Raw genomic sequence first — 23,283 nt, 5'->3', positions numbered from 1 at the left:
ATTAGCACCGGTAACAGTAAGGGCCTCTTTTTTTGGTTACCAAGACCACTATCCCCTCACATGGGGTTGGGGGGGCAGCTTTTGTTTAACAAGATTTAGTGGTCCATTTTAAATTCTAGTAAGCTAGAGAGGATACAGTCTGATAAATTCTGCCAGAGAAAGACAAGACAAGCAGGAGGTCGATCCATCGGCTGACTATATTGACAAGATACTGATTGGTTACATGTTGAAGAAAACATACAATACAAAATACAGAAAAAGTTGGTTCCATTCCCTCCCACTTCCCCCCTTACCCACCCACCCCCAAATACTCATCATCGTGATTTGGTCAGAACAGGGCTCAGAGCCAGAGGTCAGGGTGACCAAGGATGAGGGGAGTGGGGTGGGCTGTGGGCAATGGGTTTGTGGTGGTCACAATAATGCTGTGGTTTCTCTCCCAGCTGTGAGTCAGGGGTGAGGGGGGACTGCAGCCTGATGCCAGCCAGCCAGCCAGCTAAGGGAAGAGCTGTCTCTCCCTTCCCTAGTCCCTAGGGCCTGCCCCATGGCCCAGAACCAAGCATACTCCAAACAGTAAGGATATGGATGCTCTTGCTGAGTCAGCTAATCAGCAAGAGGAAAAGAGGGTAACTGCTCCAACCCCTGCCTCCCCATATACAAGGGTGGGGGAAACAGGGGCACGTGGCTACTACCAGCAAAGGGAGAGTGGGAGAGCAGTAGAAATGGCAGGTAGTGGGAAGAGAAGATCATATATATTAAAAAAGTGACTTAAGACTTAAAATTGAATTAGTATTTGTACAGAAAGGTGCAGGCGGAATAACTCACTCCAGCCTATGAACAAAATTATATGGAGAAATCATGGTGGACCCCCTCCCCCTGCCCCCCCTCCCCCTATGGAGGCCCGAGTAGTTAAGTGCGATTGGTTAGAGTGGATTCCAGTTGGGTTGTTCAGGCGGAGGAGGTGGGGGCAGTGGGCAGGCAAGGGGGGCTCAGTTGCTGCAGCACTGGCTCCGGCTGGCTGGGTTGTTCTCCTGGAGGTCCACACCTCGGTTCCGGCCTGGAGCACCCGCTGTATTCTGGGGCTCATTCTTCGGGAGCTTCTTAGCTGTTTGGGAGAAGTGGAAAAAAATGTGTTTGTGGGGGTACTCCAATGCCATCTCCCTAGTCCACTTGAGTAGAATCTGGCATATTGAGGGCTTCACTTCTATGTGCCAGGTGCATTCTGAGTGTTTCAGAAAACTGAGGCAAAGATTAAATGACCTGCTTAAGAGAGTTAATAAGTGGTAGAGCTAGAACTCGAACCCGGCAGGTTGACTTCAGAGCCAAATGGGCTAAAAAATCCTAAGTAGTGGGGAGGATGGTGATATCTGGTTTTAGGTGAGTAGCAAGCTAAAAGGTCAGGAAGTGAAATGTTGAGACTTTGGTCCAGGTTTTAGAAGCTTCTAGGGTGAACTATCTATATCAGGGAGTCAGATGAAGAAGAAAATGACTTTATCAGAATATAGAAAATAGTGGAAGATCTATTGGTAAAGGGACCCCACAGACTTACTACAGAATAGCAGGCAATGAAAGGGGGAGGAGAGGCAGCTTACCTATTGCCATGAAAATTTCATTCACATTCATTGCTGTCTTTGCTGATGTCTCCATGAACAGCAAACTGTTGTCATCTGCATAGGCTTGTGCTTCCTGATTTGGATGGAGGTGAGAAAGTTGGTAGGAGGAAAATGTTGAGTTGGCGGGGGCTGGGCCCAGAATAAAAAATCTTCCCTGATTACAATGCAGGGGTTTTCAGGCCTATAGCTCTCCACTCTGGGTTCCTGCAAGAAATCTGCACTATACACCCTTCTCCCCACTTTAGGTACAGCACCTCTCAGTTCACAAGATGTTTTATGCACGTGTCCCTATGTCCATTCTGCCTTCTTGCTCTTCAAAGTCACTAGGCCAGGAAATACTTATAGAAAGTTATCCTACAAATACAGTTGCACATTGAACAAAAGCACAGAAGTATGTGCATACTGACTGCAGCATTGTTTCCAGTCTTTTGCTATTACAAACAACCGCAAAGTCCATCAGTTAGGGACTGGTAAAAAAAATATATATATACAGCATGTAAAGCACACTCCCATCTATGTAAAGAAAGGGATTCACGCACATGCACATATTTCTGGAAAGACCAGAAACTAAGGAACTTGGGGGAAGGGAGACTGAGTTTCTACGGTTAGAGACTTAAATTTAATTCTATATACCTTCTTGTACCGTTTAAATTTTACTATGTGCATGTATTACATGAAAAAATTTCTTTTTCAATAAGTTTCATTAAAAAGTTTACAGAAAAGTAAGCAGAAACTTCAGCTACCTATATGCACACATACCCCATTGCCAAGAAACGAGGAGAGGCAAATGACAATTCCTTTTGGCCCAGGCTCATGTCACAAGAGGAGAGCAGATAAAAGTGGCCCTGCTGTGCCACCCAATGTGGCCCTTCCTGAAGGCCCTGAGTAGCCTGGGGAAAGCCCAGTGCAGCTGGCTTACTCCTCCCCCAAGTCCTGTCCATCCCCCACACCTGGAATTCCACGGCTCTCTTGCTGGCCAGGTCTGCCTTGTTACCCGCCAGCGCGATGACGATGTTGGGGCTGGCCTGCCTCTGTAACTCCTTCACCCAGTTCTTGGCCCGTGCAAACGTATCCTGGGGAGACAGGGCTGGAATGTCAAAGGGACAGAGGAGGCATTCTGCCCAAGGCCACTCACTAGAGAAGCTCCAGCTGGCAGAACCAAGGTATCTAAGATGTCACCAGCCTGAAGATTCTAGTGAGAAACCCCCAAATGACAGAGGAAACCTGCCCATACCCACCCAGAACCAAAGACTGAGAAGTAAGAAAATCTTTACTGTGTTGGTGATGTCATAGACCACGATGGCAGCCTGGGCCCCCCGATAGTACATGGGGGCCAGGCTGTGATACCGCTCCTGTCCAGCTGTGTCCCAGATCTCAAACTTGACTGTTGTGTCGTCCAAGCAGACAGTCTGTGTGAGGAAGGCCGCTGTAAAAGGGAAGGTGGTGTTACCAGGCAAGAAGGACTCAAGAAGCCACCCCCACACATCTCCACTGTTGCATCCAGGCTCTGCACTCAGAAGCCTGCTGAGATGGGCACAGAAAAGCAGGCCTGAGCAGGGCAGGCAGAGTTTGCATTTTTGTATGTTTCGAGGAGGCTATGGAGGAATGCACAAGCTCTACAGACCCACACTTGGCAAGGGTGGGAGAGGGGAAGCCTGCTTGCACTTGAGGCATTTCAGGAGCACTCTCTGAAGAGGGATACAAGGGGCAGGAGAGAAAAAGCCCAGGGGAATCCTGGCTCTAAGCTCATAAGGGTGGGCCCACTTGCCTTCTTCCTCTTCCTCCCCTCAGAGAACAGTCCCGCTGGAAACCTCCCTAGTCCCCTCAGTTTGCTCCAGCCCAGGGGTGTTGCTGGCTTTCTGTTTCCTGAAGACACTCTTACACACTTAAGTTATGCGGGGGACCCCTGAAAGGACACACTGTTCTACTGCCAGGTGGAGGCTCAGTGGCCAGCTTCCTAACTGCCCTGGCCACCTTCAGGTATGCTGGGCTAGCCACAACCCCCAGCTGTGACCTCGAACCATTTGTGATTGGCCACCCTGTGGCCTGACCTTCAGGAAACACAGTGACCACATCTTTGGCCTGGGGAGGCAGGGGAACATGCAGCACTTGTGCATATGCTTCAAGGAGGAGTTCCAGAGCTGGGTCAGGCTGGCGGGAGTCCCCTTTGCCCTGGGACCCAACAGAGGATCCCAGGGCTCTATTTTTGAAAGTCTGCTCTCCTATCTGCCTTCCCCCCACCTCCCTGAGGACACGGGGCATCGCCTCACTTCCCCCTCTCAGGCTCCCAACTCAAGTGCTGAGGAGGCAGCAAAAGGCTGCTGACATGGCCCATTTAGTTTCCAGCTGCCTAGAAACCTCCTACCAACCTAGAGAGTAGAGCAAAGATGACTCAAACCCTGGTACTCAAACCCTCGAGGTTTGTACTGGCTACTAAGGCAGGAGGCCGAGCCCAGACCTTTACATCCTAAATGCTGACCACTGGAAATCAATGGCAGGCTCTGAGCTCGAGTAAAGGTCAGCTTCGGAAGCACCAGCCCACTCACCAGGCCATTTCCCCATTTTGGAAAGTGGGAGAGGCCAGGGCAGATGCACTGCCTAGCACAGTAAGAACCAGCAGGAATCTAGACCCAGCTTCTCCCTTCCTAGAGGCTGGGTCTCTGGAAGGGTCTTCGCCAAGGCCACACAAATAATAAAGATGGAGAACCAGGAGAGGAAGCCAGTTTTGACTCCCAGCTAATTCTTACTATACTAGAAGCTTCTTGGGACTTTGGCAATGGAGGCCAGCTACTGGATTTGATTCCAGGGCCCAGATGAGAAATGTTGCCACCCCAGGTGTGTTTAGTCTCTCTGGGCAGGCAGCTCCCCTCTCCTCAATGCCAAGGCATTTCTTTGGCCTTCCTAAGGCCACCCCTGCTCCCTTGTGCCCACTCACCTCCAATTGTGCTCTCCTGGTACTCGTGGAATTGTCCCTTGACAAAGCGGAGGACAAGGCTGGATTTGCCTACTGCAGACTCCCCCAGCAGGACCAGCTTAAATTGACAGATCTTGTTCCCAGCAGCTGGTCCATTGGGTCGTGCTGCACCTCCCCGACCCGCCATGGCCCGTCCCGCTGTAGTGGTACCAGTGAGCGTGAGGGCAGGGGCCGGTGCTATGCAAAGAGGCACTTAGTGGGAACGGGGGCCTCCAACTGCAAGGGAGAAACCAGAAATACTGGGTTAGTCCAGAGACTGTTGCGCAGTGAGCCCTTCTTAAATCACAGGTCTCTCCCTCTGCCCTCCCTGATGACCTGGCTGACTGTCTTCTCTCATCCCAACTCCCTGCTCTCCATCCCCAGAAGTTAGGAGAAGAGCCCTGACTAGGCTGTAACACACATATATTTGCCCTACAACCATCTGAGTAGTAAAAAGAAGTGGTCTCTCAACTTTAGGCTTATGCTTCTGAGCAAACACACTGACCTCCCTATCCCAAGTGTGTGCATTCACATATAGAGAAACACATGCAGGAGAGGAATGAGCATGTGCCAGCCTGGTGACAGTGGAATCAACAGGCTCCTTGGGTACCAAAAAATCGCCCAGGAAGACATGAGGATCTAGGTCAACAAACAATGAGCTTGCAGTCTGGTAGCTAAAATCATAGCCCACCTCTGTGCAAAGCCAGAGCAAAGCCAACCAGGGCACAGGGAGTCCCAGGAGAAAGCTCCTCAGACAAGGTGCTCGACCAAGCTTGTTGGCTCTCAGAGACCAGGGCCTGGCCAAGTGCAAGTTGTTATTAAAACAGTCATTTTGTTCTGCCATCTCCTGAAGGACTGACCAACTTTCTCAGTCTGAGGCTGGACTGTACACTGAAATCAAAGCCTCATACTGAGCCTCTTCCCCACAGTTATCTCATTTTTATGGGCCAGAAGTCTCACACACATTAAAAAACAAAACACACACAAAACCAAACACACACCAAAGCCAGAGCTCTGCTGGCAATCAGAACAGCTGCCAAATTTCCCTTTTAAATAGAGACCTCAGTTCCATTCTCTATTGGCAGAGGCAAAGGGTGACGCAGAGAAAGAACAAGGGGGAGGTGTGGGGGTGGCGGAAACAAACATGGGACACCAAGACTTGCACCTCCAGCAGCTGGTGTTCCAGCAGGGGCATCTTAGTCACTCAGTTAGTGATAGCTTTGGAGGTGCAAGCTTTTTTTTAAGTTTTGGAACTTAAAAGAAGGATGAGGAGCCCATCTTCAGAAGCCTCTAGAAGATGTATATTAAAAGCTATCAGAACATCACAGTGTTTTACAAACAAGTACTGTGAGTAGGTATCATGTCCTGAACACTGTAGAGAATTTGAACTCAAGATTGAAAGAAAAGATTTTGATTAGACTGCACTTTGCATAATGGAGTCTATGTAGGAGGGGTCTCTGGAACAGGATCCCAAGGACAGCCCCAACCTGCCCCCTGAGCATGGGGAGTACATTCCCTTGCAGTCGGGATAGGACGGGGGTGTAAATGGGGACGGGGACGTTTGTAGGAAGCAGTGGTCTACACTGTGTGAGAAGCTGACAGCAAAGGGCTTGCTTTGTGCAACCTCAAATCGTTTTTCACGTCCAAGTTCTCCCAGCAACTTGTTTAAAAAGTTGAGCTTCAGGAAGAATGATTCACTAACCAGGAACAAGAGTTTCCTTTCTGGACAGCACCAAAGGAAAAGAGGTTTGAAATGGGGCCACCTCTTTCCCAAGAGTACAAGGAAGTTAGAAGGGGGGGGAGGGGAATCTCAATTAGTGACAAGAAGTGCCAGTTTTGAAATATTTTATAGTTTAAGATGCCTCCTCTTTTCACTCCTATCAATGGTTTTGCAAGACTCTATGGCCCTTGAGACAAAGTTGTGCTTCTGGCTTCTCTGAGATGCCTTCCTCACAATGCCTGGTACATACCGGGAAGTCAAAGAGTGCTTACCACATGAAATAATATTCAGAGACAGCTAACATTTACTGAGCACTTGCACAACCATTATCTCCTTTAACCTTTAAAACAAAGGCTATTTCAGATGAATAGCCTGACGTTCAGGTATTAAATGCCCTGCTCAAGGCCAACCAGCATACAGGTGAGAAAGCCTGGTCGGCAAACTGGGGTTGCCTGCATGCTCATTTGTCTCCCTGCCATTCTCCCTGCTGTGGAAGAAAGATGGAAACAGTGCCCACCCCATGTTTGGTTTTGGGTTGCTGGGTGAATGAGACTCTCTTTTGGTGGTAGCAGCTTTGCTGGCCCAGCAAGGTCTGGCTCCAGTGGACAATCACTGTGATCCTGCAGTCCCTAAGTACTCCCAACAATGGGAGGAGCCACCCAGGGGCAGGCAGGGCTACAGCAACACAGAGAAACCATAATGGAATTACAAATTGGTTATTACTATGAATCTAAGTGACACAGAGTGTGGCTGGGGAACTAGAGAAGGAGGTATGAATGAGTGGGGAGAGGGAAACATGATAAAATCCCCGATTCTAAAAACAACAAAACAAAAAAACCAAAGCAGTTGGGACCGTGGCTACCAGCACCTACAAGACAAGAAAAATAGAGGTAATATCTAAGCCTTGTCCCTATCAAACCAGTGGGTTTCCAAATCTGCCCACACAGAATCTTATTTTTAACAAGTCAGAAGGAGAGACAAATAACTCATGCACTGGCTCTTGACTTTGCACCTCAAAATCACACGTGCAGCCAGTCCCTGGAGGTTCCAGTGAATACTTGGAGGAGTGCCTGGTATTCATTTTTTTAAAGTGCTGTAGGTGCTCCACCTGGCACAAACTGGCTGGTGACATGTTCTGCCTGGATGCTGGTCACGCTGTCCAGAGACACCTGAGTAGGCACACCCAGCACTTTTTATGGCCTGCTGCCTCGTGGTTTTCCTGGCCCCACTTGGTGATCACATAAACAGAGTTGGAGAACCTTCCCAGACAGTAAAGCACGGAGGAAGCTGATTTTGCCATGAAGGGCACACCCAGACAAGGGGGTGTCTAAGACAGGAGAGGACCACACCCAGAGCCCCGGGAAGCTTTATGCCCTCCCCTCTGGAGCAGTTGGTAAAGGTGAATTCATGCACGGAGCTGGACTGCTGTCTAGGGGAGGGAATCTCACTGTGGGGATCCTTCCTCCTGAACCAGTGGCAGGAATCGTCCTCGGGTACAGTCAGCTGATGGAATTAAACCAAAAATGGTATAGTAAATGTCTTCTTTCGGACAAAAATAAAATTATCTTTAAGAGCTAAAGTATGGTCCAAGCTTCTTTTTTAAAAAAAAAAATCTTTATTGATTCCAGAGAGAGGAACGGAGAGGGGGAGACAGAGATAGAAACATTAATGATGAGAGAGTCGTCATTGATCGGCTGCCTCCTGCATGCCCCCGACTGGGGATCGAGCCGGCAACCCAGACACGTGCCCTGACCGGGAAATCCAACCGAGATCCCCCGGATCCTAGGTTGATGCTCAACTGCTGAGCGACGCATGACCGGGCAGGGTCAAAGCTTCTTATAAGATACAGACAGGGCCAAAGGTAATTTTTAAAAAACCAGTTTCTTCAGCGCCAAGAAAAACACATGAGTAGGATGAATTTCCTCCAGGATATTTTCATGAAGCTGCTGAAATGGGTAGAGTTTTGGACCCATGACAAAAGACTCTCTTCCCCCACCCTCCAAATCAAAACCATGGTTGGTTCAGAGGCCACAGAGAATGAACACTATTCCTAATCTCATATCTTCCCAGGAAATGAGGCCGAACGCAAGACTGGGGGTTATGCTGCGCCTTTTACCACAATGCATATGAAAGGGCAGGAGCGATCCAATCTCCTAAATACTCCGGCCCTGTGGGCATAACAGGCATATGCCCAGCCAGTTCTGGGGCCAAGGGCAGGAGACAAAGAGAAAGGAAAAGAAGAACATTGCTCTTCCTTGCTTTGGGTTCATCTGTTCTGGATACTCTAGGTCAGTGGGTCTCAAACTTTTTCATCAGAATCACCTTGGGCATTAAGAAAATAACCCTGACCAACTGAATTAGAACCTGGAGGTAGGGTCCAGAGGTGGAGTCTCTTCCCTAATCCATGAAGTCACCCATTTCATACTTTGTGTCCTTCCTGGTGAAAGGGCGAGCAATTCCAGCTGATGGGTGTCTCTCAGGCTTCCTGTTTGCTTCAGCGATTTCCTCTAACTGACAGTCCCAGCACAGCTTGGATAGTGAGCTGATTAGGGAAACCAATCAGAATCTGTTGACCAGAGGCTGGGCTGGAGACTCACTCACTCAAGGCTCACTCAAGGTTAGCTGGAAAGGGGGAGGGGGCGAGTGGTGAGAACCAAGTGACCTTACCCAGCCCTCCCCTGGAAGTGGCTCTGGCCAGTGACTCTTTAGCTACACTTTACTCTAGAAAAAAGCATTCCTGAATATTTAACAACACAAGAGTGGGGCTGGAGAAGACAATAGCAGAAGCAACTTGTTAGCTTAAAGAGAAGGAAACAGGATATAGGAAGAAAGGTAATTTGGTTCAAGGCTAAGGTGGAAGACATTTAAAAGCTCAGATCAGCTGGGGGATATTTACCCACAGACTCAAGAACACAGTTCTTCCTCAAAGGGAGAAAATCACCACTACAGCACACAGGACCAGAGGGCCTGAACTACAAGGGCCTCACAGCAGGACTACAAGGGCCTCTCTGGCTGGCTGCAGACCCAGAGGAAAGAAGAATCTGAAGCTACATAAGCCATGAGCCACTGAAGTATGCACTCACTGTTCATCAGTGCAACCAGCAGGTTAGGACTTGGGAGACTGAACCAGGTTTGGTTAAAGCCTGGCTCTACCGTTTATTAGCCAAGTGACCTTGGCCAAATCAGACAAGCAATCGCTGTCAGCTCCAGTCCCTTATCCATAAAATGGTAATACCAATCGCATAGGGTTGTTGGAAAGGTTAAATGAAATAACACATAGCATACATGGCACAGTATTAGCCTGAAGGTAAGGTTCCAACAGGGGGAAGGTTTATTATACTAAGGGGCTAACTAGTTTTGACTCACTGGTTGTCAAAGCTTGAAAGGTCCTTGAAGACCTAATCTTCCTCTTCCCATTACAAAGGAGGAGATAAATGTGAGGCGAGGTGACCTGCTTAGGGTCGTAGCCAGATGGTGGCAGGGCCCAAGCTCAGGACTCAACTCCAGCAAGGCTCCCTGATCAGATAGAAAACCCAAGAATATTACCAATACCATTACATCCACTGTAAGTAATGGGGGCTGCCACCTTCTATGAATGCTTTAATAAAATATGGCTTTTAAATATGAAAAAAATGAGGATTTTCCCATAGGACCTATGTCTCCCCTGGACAGTATAACAGGGGAAGCTTGGCCCTGGAAGCCAGGTTGAGATTTAAGAAGCACTCTGATGGGGTGTGTCAGGCCAGGGCTGGGGCTCCTCATCCCACCAGGAAGTAGGGGGCTTAGGGGAAATAGTAGGAAAGGAAGGGGGTGCTGTCCTTACACAGCCACAGCAAGATGACTCCCTTTCCAGGGGGAAAGGAGGTAAATCATTCCAGAGGGGGACTATGAGTGATGTGGGTCCCATACCACAGGGCCCTTGAATTTTCCCCTAGCCATCTAATTCTCATAACTGGGATCAGTTTCATCTCACTCCCCTGTCAATGACAAGACTGCTGAGACCGAGTGCGTAGACTTGCACAACACATCAAAGCCCCGATGGAGTCCACAAGAGCTCTAGCTGAAGCCACCAATTCCACCAACACCTGCAAAAGGGACCAGTGTGCACAGGCATCAAGAAGTTTAAATTCTGCATACCCATGACCAAGTGGTCCTTTACCACATTGTCCAGGCTGAACCTGGAGCTCTGCCCTTTCCCTTGTGCCAAAGGACTGATGTGTCACTCAGGACAGATACTAAGCTGGGTTAGTTCCTTGAGGGACTGACCCCTAGCTTCCCAGAGCCCTGCCCCAGCAAGAACACCATGAAATCGTTCTGTGAGTTCCAAGCTGCTTTCTCAGCTCTTGACAACAGATGGGTTCCCCGGGGAGGCTGAGAGAAGCAGAGTCAGCACTAACTTCAGGCCAAGGATGGAAACCTCCAATCCCTGTTCCCTCTCTTACTGCACCCACAGGGAAGAAGGCTGCTGGGGTAGGTGGTATATCTCCATGTAGCTGCTGACACAGCTTGGTCAGTGTGATCTGCCCTTACTGTCCACAGAAGGGCCCCAGGATTCATGGGCAGCTCTGGGATTCTCATTCACTGGTCCTAATGGCCAACAGAGGAGCCAAGCATTTGGGTGACAGGGAGGAAGGCCAACAAGACAGAGGACAGCCTACAGCTGTACCAGCAAGGCTTGTCCTGCCTACTGATTCTAAGAGGAACCAGGGCCCTAGGCCCTAACAGTGACACTCCCAAGAGATTATTCTCCCTAACAGGGCCTGGTCTCTGATTCAGCACAGCTCTGTCAGCAAGGCTGTGGCAGATTTTCTGGTCCTAACTAGGGCAGCTCTGTAAGACACCTCAAGCAAAAGCTCTATTTGAAGTCTGGCGCTTTCTGTAGCACAAACTGACACACACATCCAGCTACAGGGCATGGAGGGAATGGGGCTGAGGCTGTGTGATGGCTCACACCCCACCACCCAACTCTTCACCTGCCAGTACCAAGTGGGATGCTAAGAAGAGAGCCAGCCAAGCACAAGGTCTTTCCTAGCCCCAACCTACACCTGCCATGGTCTCAGGATGGAGCATAAGTTATGTGAAAGCCAGTAGGATGGATGTAGGATCCCTGCTGATCCACAAGCCTCAAAACTACCCTATATTTGTTTTAATTATGCAGTTACTATTTAATTAGGACAGTTCTAACCAGAATCTCTTCAACACAGGACCCACCTTTCCCTCTGTCTCAGGAGGATCTCTGTAGGGGCCAGGAGTACCAGCCAGGACAGCTGTTACTTCTGCTGCTGCCCCAGGTCCAGAACGACTCCAAGAACCTCTGCTGAAGGTCAGGGTCATCAGCAGCACCTGTTCATCCAGCCATTCATACCAACAACTGCAACAGACACCTCTCATAAACCTTTTCTGTCTTTACAAAAAACAAAAAAAAGAGGGCAGTTTACTTCACTGCCCTCTTTGTCTTGCCCTCAGCTCCTAAACAGACAGCAGAGGACAGAGGTTGTGTTTGAGAAGAGAGCAGGGTAAAAGAGAATTGAGTATCAGACACCAGCAAACCAAATTCCTCTTGCTCAGCTACCACAAACACTGTGGTGAGAGGCTTCCCAAACAACAACAAATGAGGTTAAAGTTCCCACTGTGGGACCTGAGGGACAGTGGCTGCTCTCAGGAGCCTGGGTGCCAAAGAACAATATTTTAGGATGACTTTTTCTTTAACTTTTGCTAAACAAAATGTAGAATGGTGCCACGTGAAAAAATCAGGTAACGAATGAGTCTGAACAAGTTTCAATGAATGAATCACATTCTATTTCCATGGCCCCAGATTTTCAGAAGACTGTTGTGGGTGGTGGGGATAGAGAACTTAGGGGCATGAGGTTTGGGAGTAAGAAGGTGAGAAAAATTAAGGGCATTGTTGCAGATGAAAAGAGTCACAAAACAAAATTCTTGAAGGCTGGTCTATGTGGGTTTCTTTTGTTTTAACAGCACATAACATCAAGCCTGACACACAGTAGGTGCCCATTAATGTGGTGAAGCCCCTGGCTGGCATGGCTCAATTGGTTGGAGCATCATCCCATACACCAGAAGGTGGGAGGTTTCAGGTTCAATGCCCATTGGAGTGGAACATTGTTTGGCTGCCTCCTGCACGCCCCTACTGGGGATTGAACCTGCAACCTGGGAACGTGCCCTGACCAGCAATCTAACAGGCAACCTTTTGGTACACAGGACGACGCCCAACCAACTGAGCCATACCAGCCTGAGTCATTGATGTTTCTTTTTCTCTCTTCCCTCCTCTCCCTAAAATCAATTTAAAAAAAAGTAATATCAGTCTTTAAAAATAAATAAATAAATAAATAAATAAATAAATAAATAAATGTGGTAAAGAGAGCCTGAAATATAGGCCTGGTTCAGTATGGCAAGTAAGTGGGGCAGTTGAAGGCTTAAATACACACCCATCTGCCGAACGGCTGAGAACGAGCCCAGCAGAGGAGACATCTCACTATCCCAGGTAGGTTCCTTCTGCACATGGGTGAAGAGCACAAGTGCTGGAGTCCGACAAACCAGTTCAAGTCCTGAAGCCACCATTTACTAGGGTGACCTTGTGTTGTGTCGCTGAACCCATTTCCTCACATGTGAAGTGGAGAGAACAGTATCCACTTCCCAGGGCTGTTGGCAAGAGGGTGCATGTAAGACTCTTAGCAAAGGACCTGGCTCAGAGCAAGCACTCAATGAATGTTCACAGGGCAGGGAAGCTCCTGCCCCTCAAAGCCCCTATGAAAGAAGTAGATTCCTCAATCGAAACCTTCAGGTACTATGCACTAATTCCTTTTGTTCCCAGTTTCCCTGGACTTCATTCTTCATTGCCCCTCAGCTGGAGAGAATGCTGAACTGGACAATTGCTATGGTCTGAATGTTTATGTCCATCCAAAATCCATGTTGAAATCCTAATCCCCAAGTGATGGTATTGAGAAGTGGTGCCTTTGGGAGATGATTAGGCCACAATAGCAAAGCCCTCATGATTGGGATTAGTGTCCTTTTAAAAGAGGCCCCAGAGGGCTCCCTTGCCCCTTGCATCATGTGAGGACACAATGAGCAGTCGGCAGTCTGCAGCCCGGAAGAGGGCCTTCATCAGAACCCAACCATGCTGGCACTCTGATCTTGGACTTCCAGTTTCCAGAACGGCGAAAAACAAATTTGCTTGTTTATAAGCCACCTAGTCTGTCGGATTTTGGTACAGCAGCCCAAACGGTCTAAAACAATTTTCACCAGTGTCCTAGAAAAAAGACTAGCTCACACCTGATGTCCTGTGTCCTATCAACAATCCAGCCTTATATTCTCTGAAGACTGGCTTCCAAAGCCACAAAAATGGAGGGAGAGACCACCAACATTAAAAAAAATCAGCACTGAGGTGAAACCCCAAACCAGGCAAACTATATCCCCTTAAAAAAATGGCTGCACAACAGAGCATCTTAAAGCCCAAATGCCCTCCCTCCTATCTTAAAGCCTCTTTCAGGAAAGGGAAGAAGTAGTTCAGTTGTGGAGAGGGGGAAGGGACAGGACTAGGACAGCTGACAAAGAAACCAGAGTTCCTTTTAAAAACCAGGCTGAAAATACTAGGGGTTTGAAAATTGGCATCATTAGTCACCACAGCCTTCTGAGTAGCTCAAAGAGCGATCTGATGACTAGGAAAGCAGCCAGGGTTAGGGAGGCCACCCACGCCTCCCCCATGCCTGGGATGCTTCTGACAGAGCCACCTGAAGGGGACACACATAGAGCTATGAATAGAAGGCAAGAGGCTTGTAAACCAACTCCAGTTAAGATTCCAAGTTAGTGTTTCCAGTAGGGCTCAAGTTACACATCTTCAGAGGGATGACAGTACAATAGAAGGATTTAAACTAGTCAATGATTCAGGATTACAGCTCAAAGTGACAGCCTGCCCCGAGGCCGCCTAGAGCCATAAGCTCTGTACAAACCCTCCCAAAGGGACAGTCCATTTTTTGAATGGCAGCAAAAGAATGCTGGCCCAGACCATGGGGACTCTCTTATGAGACCCAGGGTCCTGGCAGGTTTAACTGGAGAACTTAGTGCCTGAAATAGAGAACGATTATTACCTCATCTTCCCAACTGGACAGTAAGCACCAGAGTAAACACCAAATCTCACCATTTTTGGATCAGTCAAAGCATTAGGCAGGGTACGAGAAGAATGAATGCGTGAGTAGAGAAGCGATAGTCTGCTATTGGGATCAACTCCCAGGATTCTCACACAATGGATCTGTTTTTTAAATCCTCACCTGAGGATATGTTTTTTTTATTGATTTGAGAGAGAGAGAGGAAGGGGGGAAGAGAAAAATATCGACCAGTTATACACACCCTGACCAGGAATTGAACCCTGGAACCCTTTGGTGTATGGGATACTCCAACCAACTGAGCCACCCGACCAGGGCTCACACAGTGGATTGCCCAGGTGCATCTCCACCTTACCCAACCAGAATCTTCAGTGACTATGACTAACAATCAAGAGAAGAAACAACTTGGACCCATCCACATAACTACATTAACATATCTAGAGGAAATGTTTGCTAAAAAAGGCAGTCACCTTGGAGAGACAGCTTGTTCTAGGACTGGAGCAGGAAATACACAAGGTGAGCCTGGAGTATCTCATAGTGCTGAAAAGTAAGGAAGTGCTCAAAACATGAAAACCAAACACCCTGACAATGATGGGGGTAAGTCAAGGTGACCTGAAAGACTTCCCAGTGACCAACGCTGAAACACCTTGAGCAATAAAATACAGTAGTACTGGATTATAAACCCAAGTGTAAAATACATATCCATGAATCCATACTGATATAAACTGGATAAACAAACAGGGAACACAGACAAATCTCTTATGTACAACAATTACAAATAATTCACGTAAGTACGCTGCCCTCAAGAAGAGGAGCATAATTCCCCACTCCTCAGCTGTGGGCTACACATAGAGATTTCCATCCAAAGAGGACAGTAAGAAAGGAGGAGAGACAGCAACTTTACAGTGAAGAAATCTGCCAAACATCACCTCAGCCAGGTGACCAAGGCTGATATTCAGCGATAAGGAATGTTGATTGTATTTACCCTTGATAATGATGTGATGAGAACGGCACTTTACCTGTGATCTTCCTTCCAAAACCTCATATTTATAACCCCAGTGTAATCATGAGAAAAATATCAGACAAATCCAATCGAAAGGCACGCTATAAAATACCTGACTAGTACTCTTCAAAACTGTCAAGGTCATAAAATACAAGGAAAGCGGCCATGGCCAGTGTGGTTCAGTTGGTTAGGCACTGTCACGTGTACCAAAAGGCTGCTGGTTTAATTCCCAGTCAGGGCACATATCCTCACCTGAGGATATTTTTTCCACTGCTTTTTAGGGAAAGTGGAAAGGGGAGGGGGGGAGAGAGAGAGAAACACGGATGTGAGAGAGACACATCGACTGGTTGCATCCCGCACCAGCCCTGATTAGGGCCAGGGATTGAGCGTGCAACTGAGGTACATGCCGGAATCAAACCTGGGACCCTTTAGTCCATGGGCTGACACTCTAACCACTGAGCCAAATTGGCCAGGACCATAAAAATATTTTTTAAAAAACAAAAAATAATTCTAAGAAACTGTCACAGCCAAGAGGAGCCTAAGGAGACATGATAGTTAAATGTCATGGATCCTGGAACAGAAAACAGACATTAAATAAAAACTAAGGAAATATGAATAAAGTATGGACTTTAGTTAATAATAATGTATCAACATTGGTTAATCAATTGTGACAAATGTACAATACTAATGGAAGATGTTAATAGTGGAAACTGGGTATAAGGGTTTGTGAGAAAACTGTATTACCATCACAATTTTTCTAAAACTATTCTGAAATAAGTTTATTTAAAAAAGAAAAAAAGGCAGCCCTGGCCAAGTGGCTCAGTTGTTTGGAGTGTCGTCCAGTACACCAAAAGGTTGTAGGTTTGATTCCCAGTCGAGGCACATACCTAGGTTGCAGGTTCAATCCCCAGTTGGGGCATGTGTGGGAGGCAACCAATCAGTGTTTCTCTCTCTCTAAAATCAATAAAAACATATCCTTGGGTGAGGATTTAAAAAAAAAGGCCACACCTTGGGAGGTCTGCTTTCATCATGCCGATCTGACAGCTGCTGGTGCCACTTTCTTAAGCCCACCCTCTCAAGAATGAGCCTTATGCAGGTATGTAAAGTAGCACCCACAGACCAGAGTTATAATCACTTCCACTGACACTTGCTAAGTCCTGGCCTAGGGTCCCTACTGTCTCGCCAAACACAGCTACAGAAGCACAGCGACCAGATCCACACGCTGTAGAAGTTGGTCAACAGGACTGTGGAGGGCCGAAGCCATGCTCACCTTTTCCTGTGAAACCCTTCGATGGAAATGGAGGTGTGGAAGCTCCACCACCTGAAATTTAGTTTGTGACCTGTCCCTGCCTCCTCCCCACCTCTTCTCTCATTTATACCTAACATTCATCCTATTGATCTGTTTGCTCTCCTACCCATGGGCAACTTTCTGGTGGATGGACCAAAGAAATGGCACCGGCTTTGGGATCAGATGGATGTGAGTGTGAATCCCAGGTCACCACATCCAAGATGCGTGAGCTTAGGAAGTGTTAGATGAAATGGGTAGGCATTTGCTTCAAGGGCAGGTGTGAACGTCTGCCCTTAAACAGCCACAGTGGGGGCTACTATGCTGGGCACCATGGAAGGCCTGGACACACTGATGAAACAGGACATGATCAGTGCCCCTACAGGGCTCACACTCAAGACAGGAGGTAGACAAGGAGCAATGCGAGGAGAGCAAAGGGGGGAAGAAAGCCCTTCGCCTACCTCAGGAGGGAAGGCTTCATGGAGGAAGTGACATTCCAACTGAACTGAGAGAAAGGAGGGAGGTGTGGCTCCCAGGCAGGTGAGGTGGAGAACAGGCTTCCAGGCAAAAGGGAAGAACACAAAGTTAGCCCAGAGGTGGGGCAAGGAGGGGCTGTGCTGCATAAGGATCTCAGCACAGACTTTTGACTCTGTCAGCTGCACTGCCACTTACTACAGGGCTCCCCACCGTAACATGGGGATTAAATGCAGTACCTTCCTCCCGGGACTGTTGTGAAGATCAAAGGAGTCAATGCATGCAAAGGGCTCTGGAGTGCCTGGCACATATGAAACAAAGCTCAAACAGTTTAGCTTTTACTTGAATTATTGTTTCTGCATGCAGGAGATGAAGACATTTACTCTGAAAACTAACCTCTTATTATACCAGACTATTAATGCAGAGGACGCCCTACAAAATATTCTAATTCTCCTCTGTCAAGACCCTTCAAGACACTCTTACCTGGATTTTGGGACATCCTAGTTTACAAATCCTACCCGAAACAGTGTTTCTCAAATGGCCTCAACAAAAGTAACCCTGACTCAAGTTAGGGGAAAAATATGCAAATCTCAAGGAATCTGGGAATTGAACCCAAAGAAGTCTGCTACAACCAAAATATTGTCAAGTTTCCTGTTTTAGCTTAAATTCATGCAAACTTAGCATTCCCATTTATAATAGATCCAGGACTGTTTTAAAATGAAAATGGTTAAAACTGAGTAAGACTGGCCCTGGCTGGGTAGCTCACTTGGTTAGACTATCATCCCTCTATGCCAAGGTTGAGGGTTCGATCCCTGGTCAGTGCACATACAAGAATCAACCAACAAATGCATAACTAAGTGGAACAATAAATTGATGTTCTCTTTCTTTTTCCCTTCCTCTCTCTCTGTAAAATCAATATGTAAAAGTTAAAAAAAAAACAAAAAACTGTGTAAGACTGAAGTGCCTAGAAGATGCAAAGACATCTAGTCTGTGGTTCTAAGTATCCACAGCACATGGCCCCAGCAGGATCTAAGAATCGCAGTGGGAGAAGCACAATCATGTCCTTAGTTAGCAATGTATTCTGTAAAATGGGAGTACAACCCACATCAATTCTGTTTAACATCTCTGAAACAAAAAAATATGTGAAACCACCCAGCAAAGCACTGGGTATCACAGTGACACTTGTTACAAATGTTGAATCAGAATCATAGGTGTAAATTATGATGTGCCTTCAAAATCCCATGAATCCGCCCTGGCCGGTGTGGCTCAGGTTAGAGTGTTGTCCCATGCACTGAAGGGTCATGGGTTCAATTCCAGGTTAGGACACATACCCAGAATGCAGGTTCAGTCCTGGTCAGGGCTTGTTTGGGAGGCACTGAAGGTTTTTGGCTCCAGGGACTGGATTTACTTTATATTCTTTTTATTTTCTGTTTCTATGTAAGGCTGTCAAATGTATCACTTAATTCATGTAAATTTCTATCAGGTGTTCTGCAGAGAAAAGCCTGGACCCTCTGCTCTGCCCAACTCTTTCACTGGATTCTCACATCAATGTGACTCTCTTTCCCTCTCCTTTCCTCTCTCTGGAATCAATGGAAAAAACATATTCTCTGGTGAGGTTTAAAAACAACAACCCTATGGACCCAAAGAATTGCTATTTTGTTGAGTATCTATTCTGTGCCAGGGACTGGACTAGCTCCCTTTACGCCTTGTTTCTGATTCTGTAAGATATTTTGTATCCCCATTATAATGGAAGAAACAGAGGCTCAGGAAGATCAAGTAACAAGCCCAAGGCCATGCAACTGGTAAATGGGGGAGTCCAGATGACAACTCAGGTCTGACTACTCTGTTTACAGGGCAAGGGTTAGAAGAAGAAAGTTCTAAGTACTTGCTTGGTGGGGCTGAATTTAAATTTATGCTCTTGTTCTGTTGCCATGAAAATTCAAGGGAAAAGAGCTCTTGGTGGAGAGCTACAGTCTTCCTACTTGCAAGCAGTAGGCAGCACCAAAGGGCAATCAGGGGCTAAACAGAGGCCAGCTCTGCTGGTTCCCCATGCCCTGCTGGTTAACTCTGCCCAGAGGGACCCCTGAGTCCACCCACTTTTACTTTCATTTTCTAGCCATCATGACCTTCAGGTTCCTAAGAAATTAATGGCATGCAGATGTCAGCAAACTCTCAGGCTCTAAAGAGTACTGACTTGGGACTCATAACTGCCATGTTCTCCACAGGCAGAGGAAAAGGTGGTCAAGAAAGAGGCTAGGAGGGTGGGGTAGGAGTGGGGAGGAAAACCAGAAGCAGAGGAGTACCAATGATGAAGAATGCTGAAGGGTCTGTACTTGGGCGACTGCCTGCTAACCTTGCAGATTCATTCCTTTAACAAAAAGACCAAAGGAGGGGCCACTATTAGGAAAGATGAGTCACATTTATTGATTTTTAGAGAGAGGAAGGGAGAGAGAAACATAGATTGTGAGAGTGAAACATAGATTGGTGCCTCCTGCACAACCCCTACCAGGATTGAGCCCACAACCCAGGCATGTGCCCTGACCTGGAATTGAACTGGCAACCTTTCAGTGCACAGGACGATCCCCAACCAACTGAGCCACATTGGCCAGGACTAGATGAGGCACATTTAATCCCAAATCCCAGCTCTATCGCCTTCTAATTGTACGTTCTAAGGCAAACTACTTAAATTCCTTCAGCAGCATCTCTAAAGCGAGGTACAAATCTCCCTATCTCCTAGGACTCTTGTGAGGAACATGTGTGAAAAGAACTTTGCAAGTTGAAAATAATTTCTAAAAATTAGTTGTTACTGCCCTTCTATAGTATAAAGGCAGAAAAAGGCCCACTAGTTAGTTGTAAGAGGCAAGAGAGGAGAGGAAGGGCATCAAAGAGGAGGGACTTCTATCCCACACAGAGCCCTCTCTCTTTCTGCCAAGCAGTGTCAGATCTCTTGAGATTTCTGGATGCCAGGAGTGGCTGCCTAACCACCTGGAACACTGGTGCTCTCCCTGTGTCTTTGAAAGGGAGAGCTTCTCTATCAAAAACCTATTTGAGAATCAGAGCTGGGAGAGCATGTCCAGACAAAGAAGGTGCCCTCGAAAGACTGGCCAGCCTCATCCTGGGACTCCCAGAGAGTTCCAGAAACCAAAGCCTACTACTGAGGAGGCAAGTTTGGTCAGCAGTCAGACCTGGTGAGCAGTCAGGCCTCTCTGACTCTGCCCCTCAGGGGCACAGGCTAACCAGATTAGAGAAACTAGGTTGCCCATAGAAGTGTCCAATGACCCTCCAAAGAAGCCCACACAGATGGAGAGCTTGTGAGCTGACTGTTGATCCTAATAAGAAAGGTGTTTTTACTGTCCAATGAAAAATGAAATAAGTGCATCCCAGGTCTAGTTCAAAAGTTTGTATGAATCAGACACTGGTTGACAGTCCAGAAGTAGTCAAAAAGATCTCAAGGCAAAAAGACTAGCACTTGTAAGTAGCATCCAAGGGCAGCAAAGATAGCCTAGAACACTGAAGAGCTACAGAAATTCCCAGTGATTGCATGGCCTTCCCTCCCTTCCTCCGCTGTAGATAGCTAGGGTCAGCCATGGCCTCAAAGAGTCAGGCTGCTCTCATTAAGATACAGTCTCTGGCCTGTACTTTGGTCACATAACAAAGAACCTCCCAGCTTGATCTGAGAGAGCAGCCATTTCACACACCTAAGTCCCAAGCAATAGACAAGGATCAGATGTCAGCACGGGCTGTCTCTTGGAAAGGTTGGGGGGAATCAGCACTTTCTGGCATGTATGGGAGTTCTTTGGAACTACAAAAATTAGCACAGTAAGAACCCAGAGGTGCCACTGTGATCTCAATTTATTCTGCTGTAATCTACAATTTGTTCAAGCCCAGAAAGGACTGGGGTAGACCTGGAACTAGAAGTGGCCTCTACCTGTTGATAAGGGAGGCCTGTGTGTGCATGAGTGTGCGTGTGCGTGTGTGTGTGTGTGTTTGGGGATGTGAAACAGAGAGCCCAAGACCCTTCAATTCCAGGCTCTTCACTTTTGTGGTGTTTTTTTTTTCTTTCCTCCCTAAAGACCAATAGACAGCAGTCCCAGGAGCAGCAGTCCCTCTGAGGCAGCTGGGAAACCACTCACGTGCTCTGGGTGGACAGCCCTGAGCCTGGAGCAAGGGGGAGGGGAGGAGGGGAGTGAGAAGGTAATGAATGGGCAGATCCACCCCGATCAGTAGCTGGAATTGAGCAAAGCTCAGCTAAAATTTTTAGAGGCAGGAAGGGAGATACACTCAGAGGACAACACAACTAGAGAACAACATCAACTAGAGGGCAGGGCTGGGGGCGAGGGGGCAAGACAAGACAGCTCATTCCTGCTTAGAGTCCGCTGAGATCCCGGTTGGCTCTCTGGCCTGAGGAAAGAGAGGAAGTGCGGAGCTGTGGGAACCCGTGCTGAGGAATGGTCTCACCCAGGACCCCCCCCCCCCCCGCCGCCCTCCTTCCAGGAAATCGACGTAAAATTCCTCCAGGGTCTGAGAGGCAACTGTTTTTGTGGGACGGGGGACGACAAACGGCGACAGACAGCGCTCCTCACCGCCTGTGAGAGAGAAGGGGGCCAGGCTCCTTCACACCTGGCAAAGACTCCTCCAATCCCGGGAGCAGAGGGAGCGGAACTTAGGGTCTCTCCCTCCCGTGACTAGACTGGACAGGCCAGAGGGGAGCCATGAGAGTTTCCCAAGGCTCACGAAAGGCAGGTAAGGGAAGGAAAGAAGGGATCCCTTTTTGGCCCGACGCCTGGGGAACTCCTTAAGAGGGGGCTACGGGTCGGGGGAGGGGTCAGTCTCCCTCTAAGCCGGGATGGGCGGGAGCAAGGGTTAGCCCGAAAACACCTCAACGCGAGCGAGACACTGGGTCCCGGGACAGGGACACTCACGGCGGCTCCGGGGCGGCGGCGTTACTTGGGGCCGGGGCTCGGACAGGCTCCGCTCCTCTCCCCCCGGCGGTGTCTCCGGCCTCCACTTCCGCCTTTCAGCCGCTCCGGATCCGGATCTCCACCTCCGACCCGCCCCTCAGTACTCCCCAGGTGACTGACAGGGCGTAGAGACCAATGACAGGCACTCTTGGCGGACTCGCAAGCCTCGCCCGTGGAGGGCGCGGGAGAGGCGGGAGCGCGCGCGGGGGACCCCGGGACTTGTAGTTCGCAGCGCTGGGAGGAGCCGGTGGCGGTCTGGGACTTGGGCGTAGGGTGGAGCCGGCTCCCTGCGAGGCGGAGCCCGGCCGGGAACTTTTTAAGGCCCGGCCTGCCAACCGCGTCACCGCGGGTTGCAGGCGCCCCGAGGAAAAGCGGACGGCGGAGCGCTGGAAGAAGGCAGAAGGCGTGTGTGTGCAGAACTGGGAAAGGAAAAACATGGTGTGAATGAATATGCACCCGAGGCCTCGAGGTCCAGTCCCCTGAGCTCTCGCTAATCCTGAGAAGCCCCAGTCTGCACTTTCGGGCTAAGTCAGCTCTGGGAGGGAACCCGATTGTTGGGGACATTCTGTGATGTGGAAGGTGGTGGAAGCGCTGTAGGAAGGGTTCTCTGGAGGCTGCCGGGTGCGATCAAAGGGAGAGCTCCTGCCACTGCCCAGCGGTGAACTGGGACCCTCCTCCTTTGGCTCGACTCCAAAACACAGCAGCATTACCTCTGCCTCTGCCTGGCCCCACACCCAGCCAGAACCAGCTCTTGTTTCTGATGCCAGATACAGAGTCAGACCACTTCTGCTTTGCCTCTCACTCATAAATACAGATTAGAACCACTTCATTTGGCTCCACCTTGCTCTCCATATGTATCAGGGTGGTTTCTATTTTTTCTGCTCCCCTCAATATGGATTAAGACCACTTATGCTTCTGTCCACTCCCTACCTCCCAACACAGACCATCCTCCTCTGCTTTTGCATCTCACCCCTGGGGACACTACTGAAAACCTATATGGAATCAAAAGCTCACCCCAGAGACAGCTGTGGGCATTGTTTCTATGATACCAACCAACACCAATCATACTCTGGAGCCTGAGCTGGAGAGTTGAATTCTCTGGGACAACCTGCCACAAAACTGCCCACACCTATTTCCATCTGATCTCCAGGGTGTCTCTA

At 48.4% G+C, this 23,283-nt stretch overlaps 1 protein-coding gene across 2 annotated transcripts; it reads right to left on the bottom strand.

Moving 5' to 3' along the window:
- Positions 1-179: 179 nt before the first annotated feature.
- Positions 180-22,138, bottom strand: RAB5C (RAB5C, member RAS oncogene family). Of its 2 annotated transcripts, none has more exons than XM_016222012.2 (6): positions 22,085-22,138; positions 4,546-4,800; positions 2,885-3,036; positions 2,561-2,683; positions 1,590-1,683; positions 180-1,102 (listed from the first exon to the last, which is right to left on the bottom strand). In XM_016222012.2, the coding sequence occupies exons 2-6, from the start codon at positions 4,709-4,711 to the stop codon at positions 987-989; spliced, it is 651 nt and encodes a 216-aa protein (XP_016077498.1). In that variant the 5' UTR covers positions 4,712-4,800; positions 22,085-22,138; the 3' UTR covers positions 180-986. The 2 variants fall into 2 exon arrangements, with proteins under 2 accessions (XP_016077498.1, XP_016077499.1); XM_016222013.2 differs by lacking the exon at positions 22,085-22,138 and adding an exon at positions 12,727-15,664.
- Positions 22,139-23,283: the final 1,145 nt, after the last annotated feature.

Source organism: Miniopterus natalensis, chromosome 17 (genome assembly GCF_054644295.1).
Source record: "Miniopterus natalensis isolate mMinNat1 chromosome 17, mMinNat1.hap1, whole genome shotgun sequence".
NCBI lineage: Eukaryota > Metazoa > Chordata > Mammalia > Chiroptera > Miniopteridae > Miniopterus > Miniopterus natalensis.
Note: the sequence above shows the minus strand (reverse complement) of the source record. Positions and strands in the feature narration are given on the sequence as shown.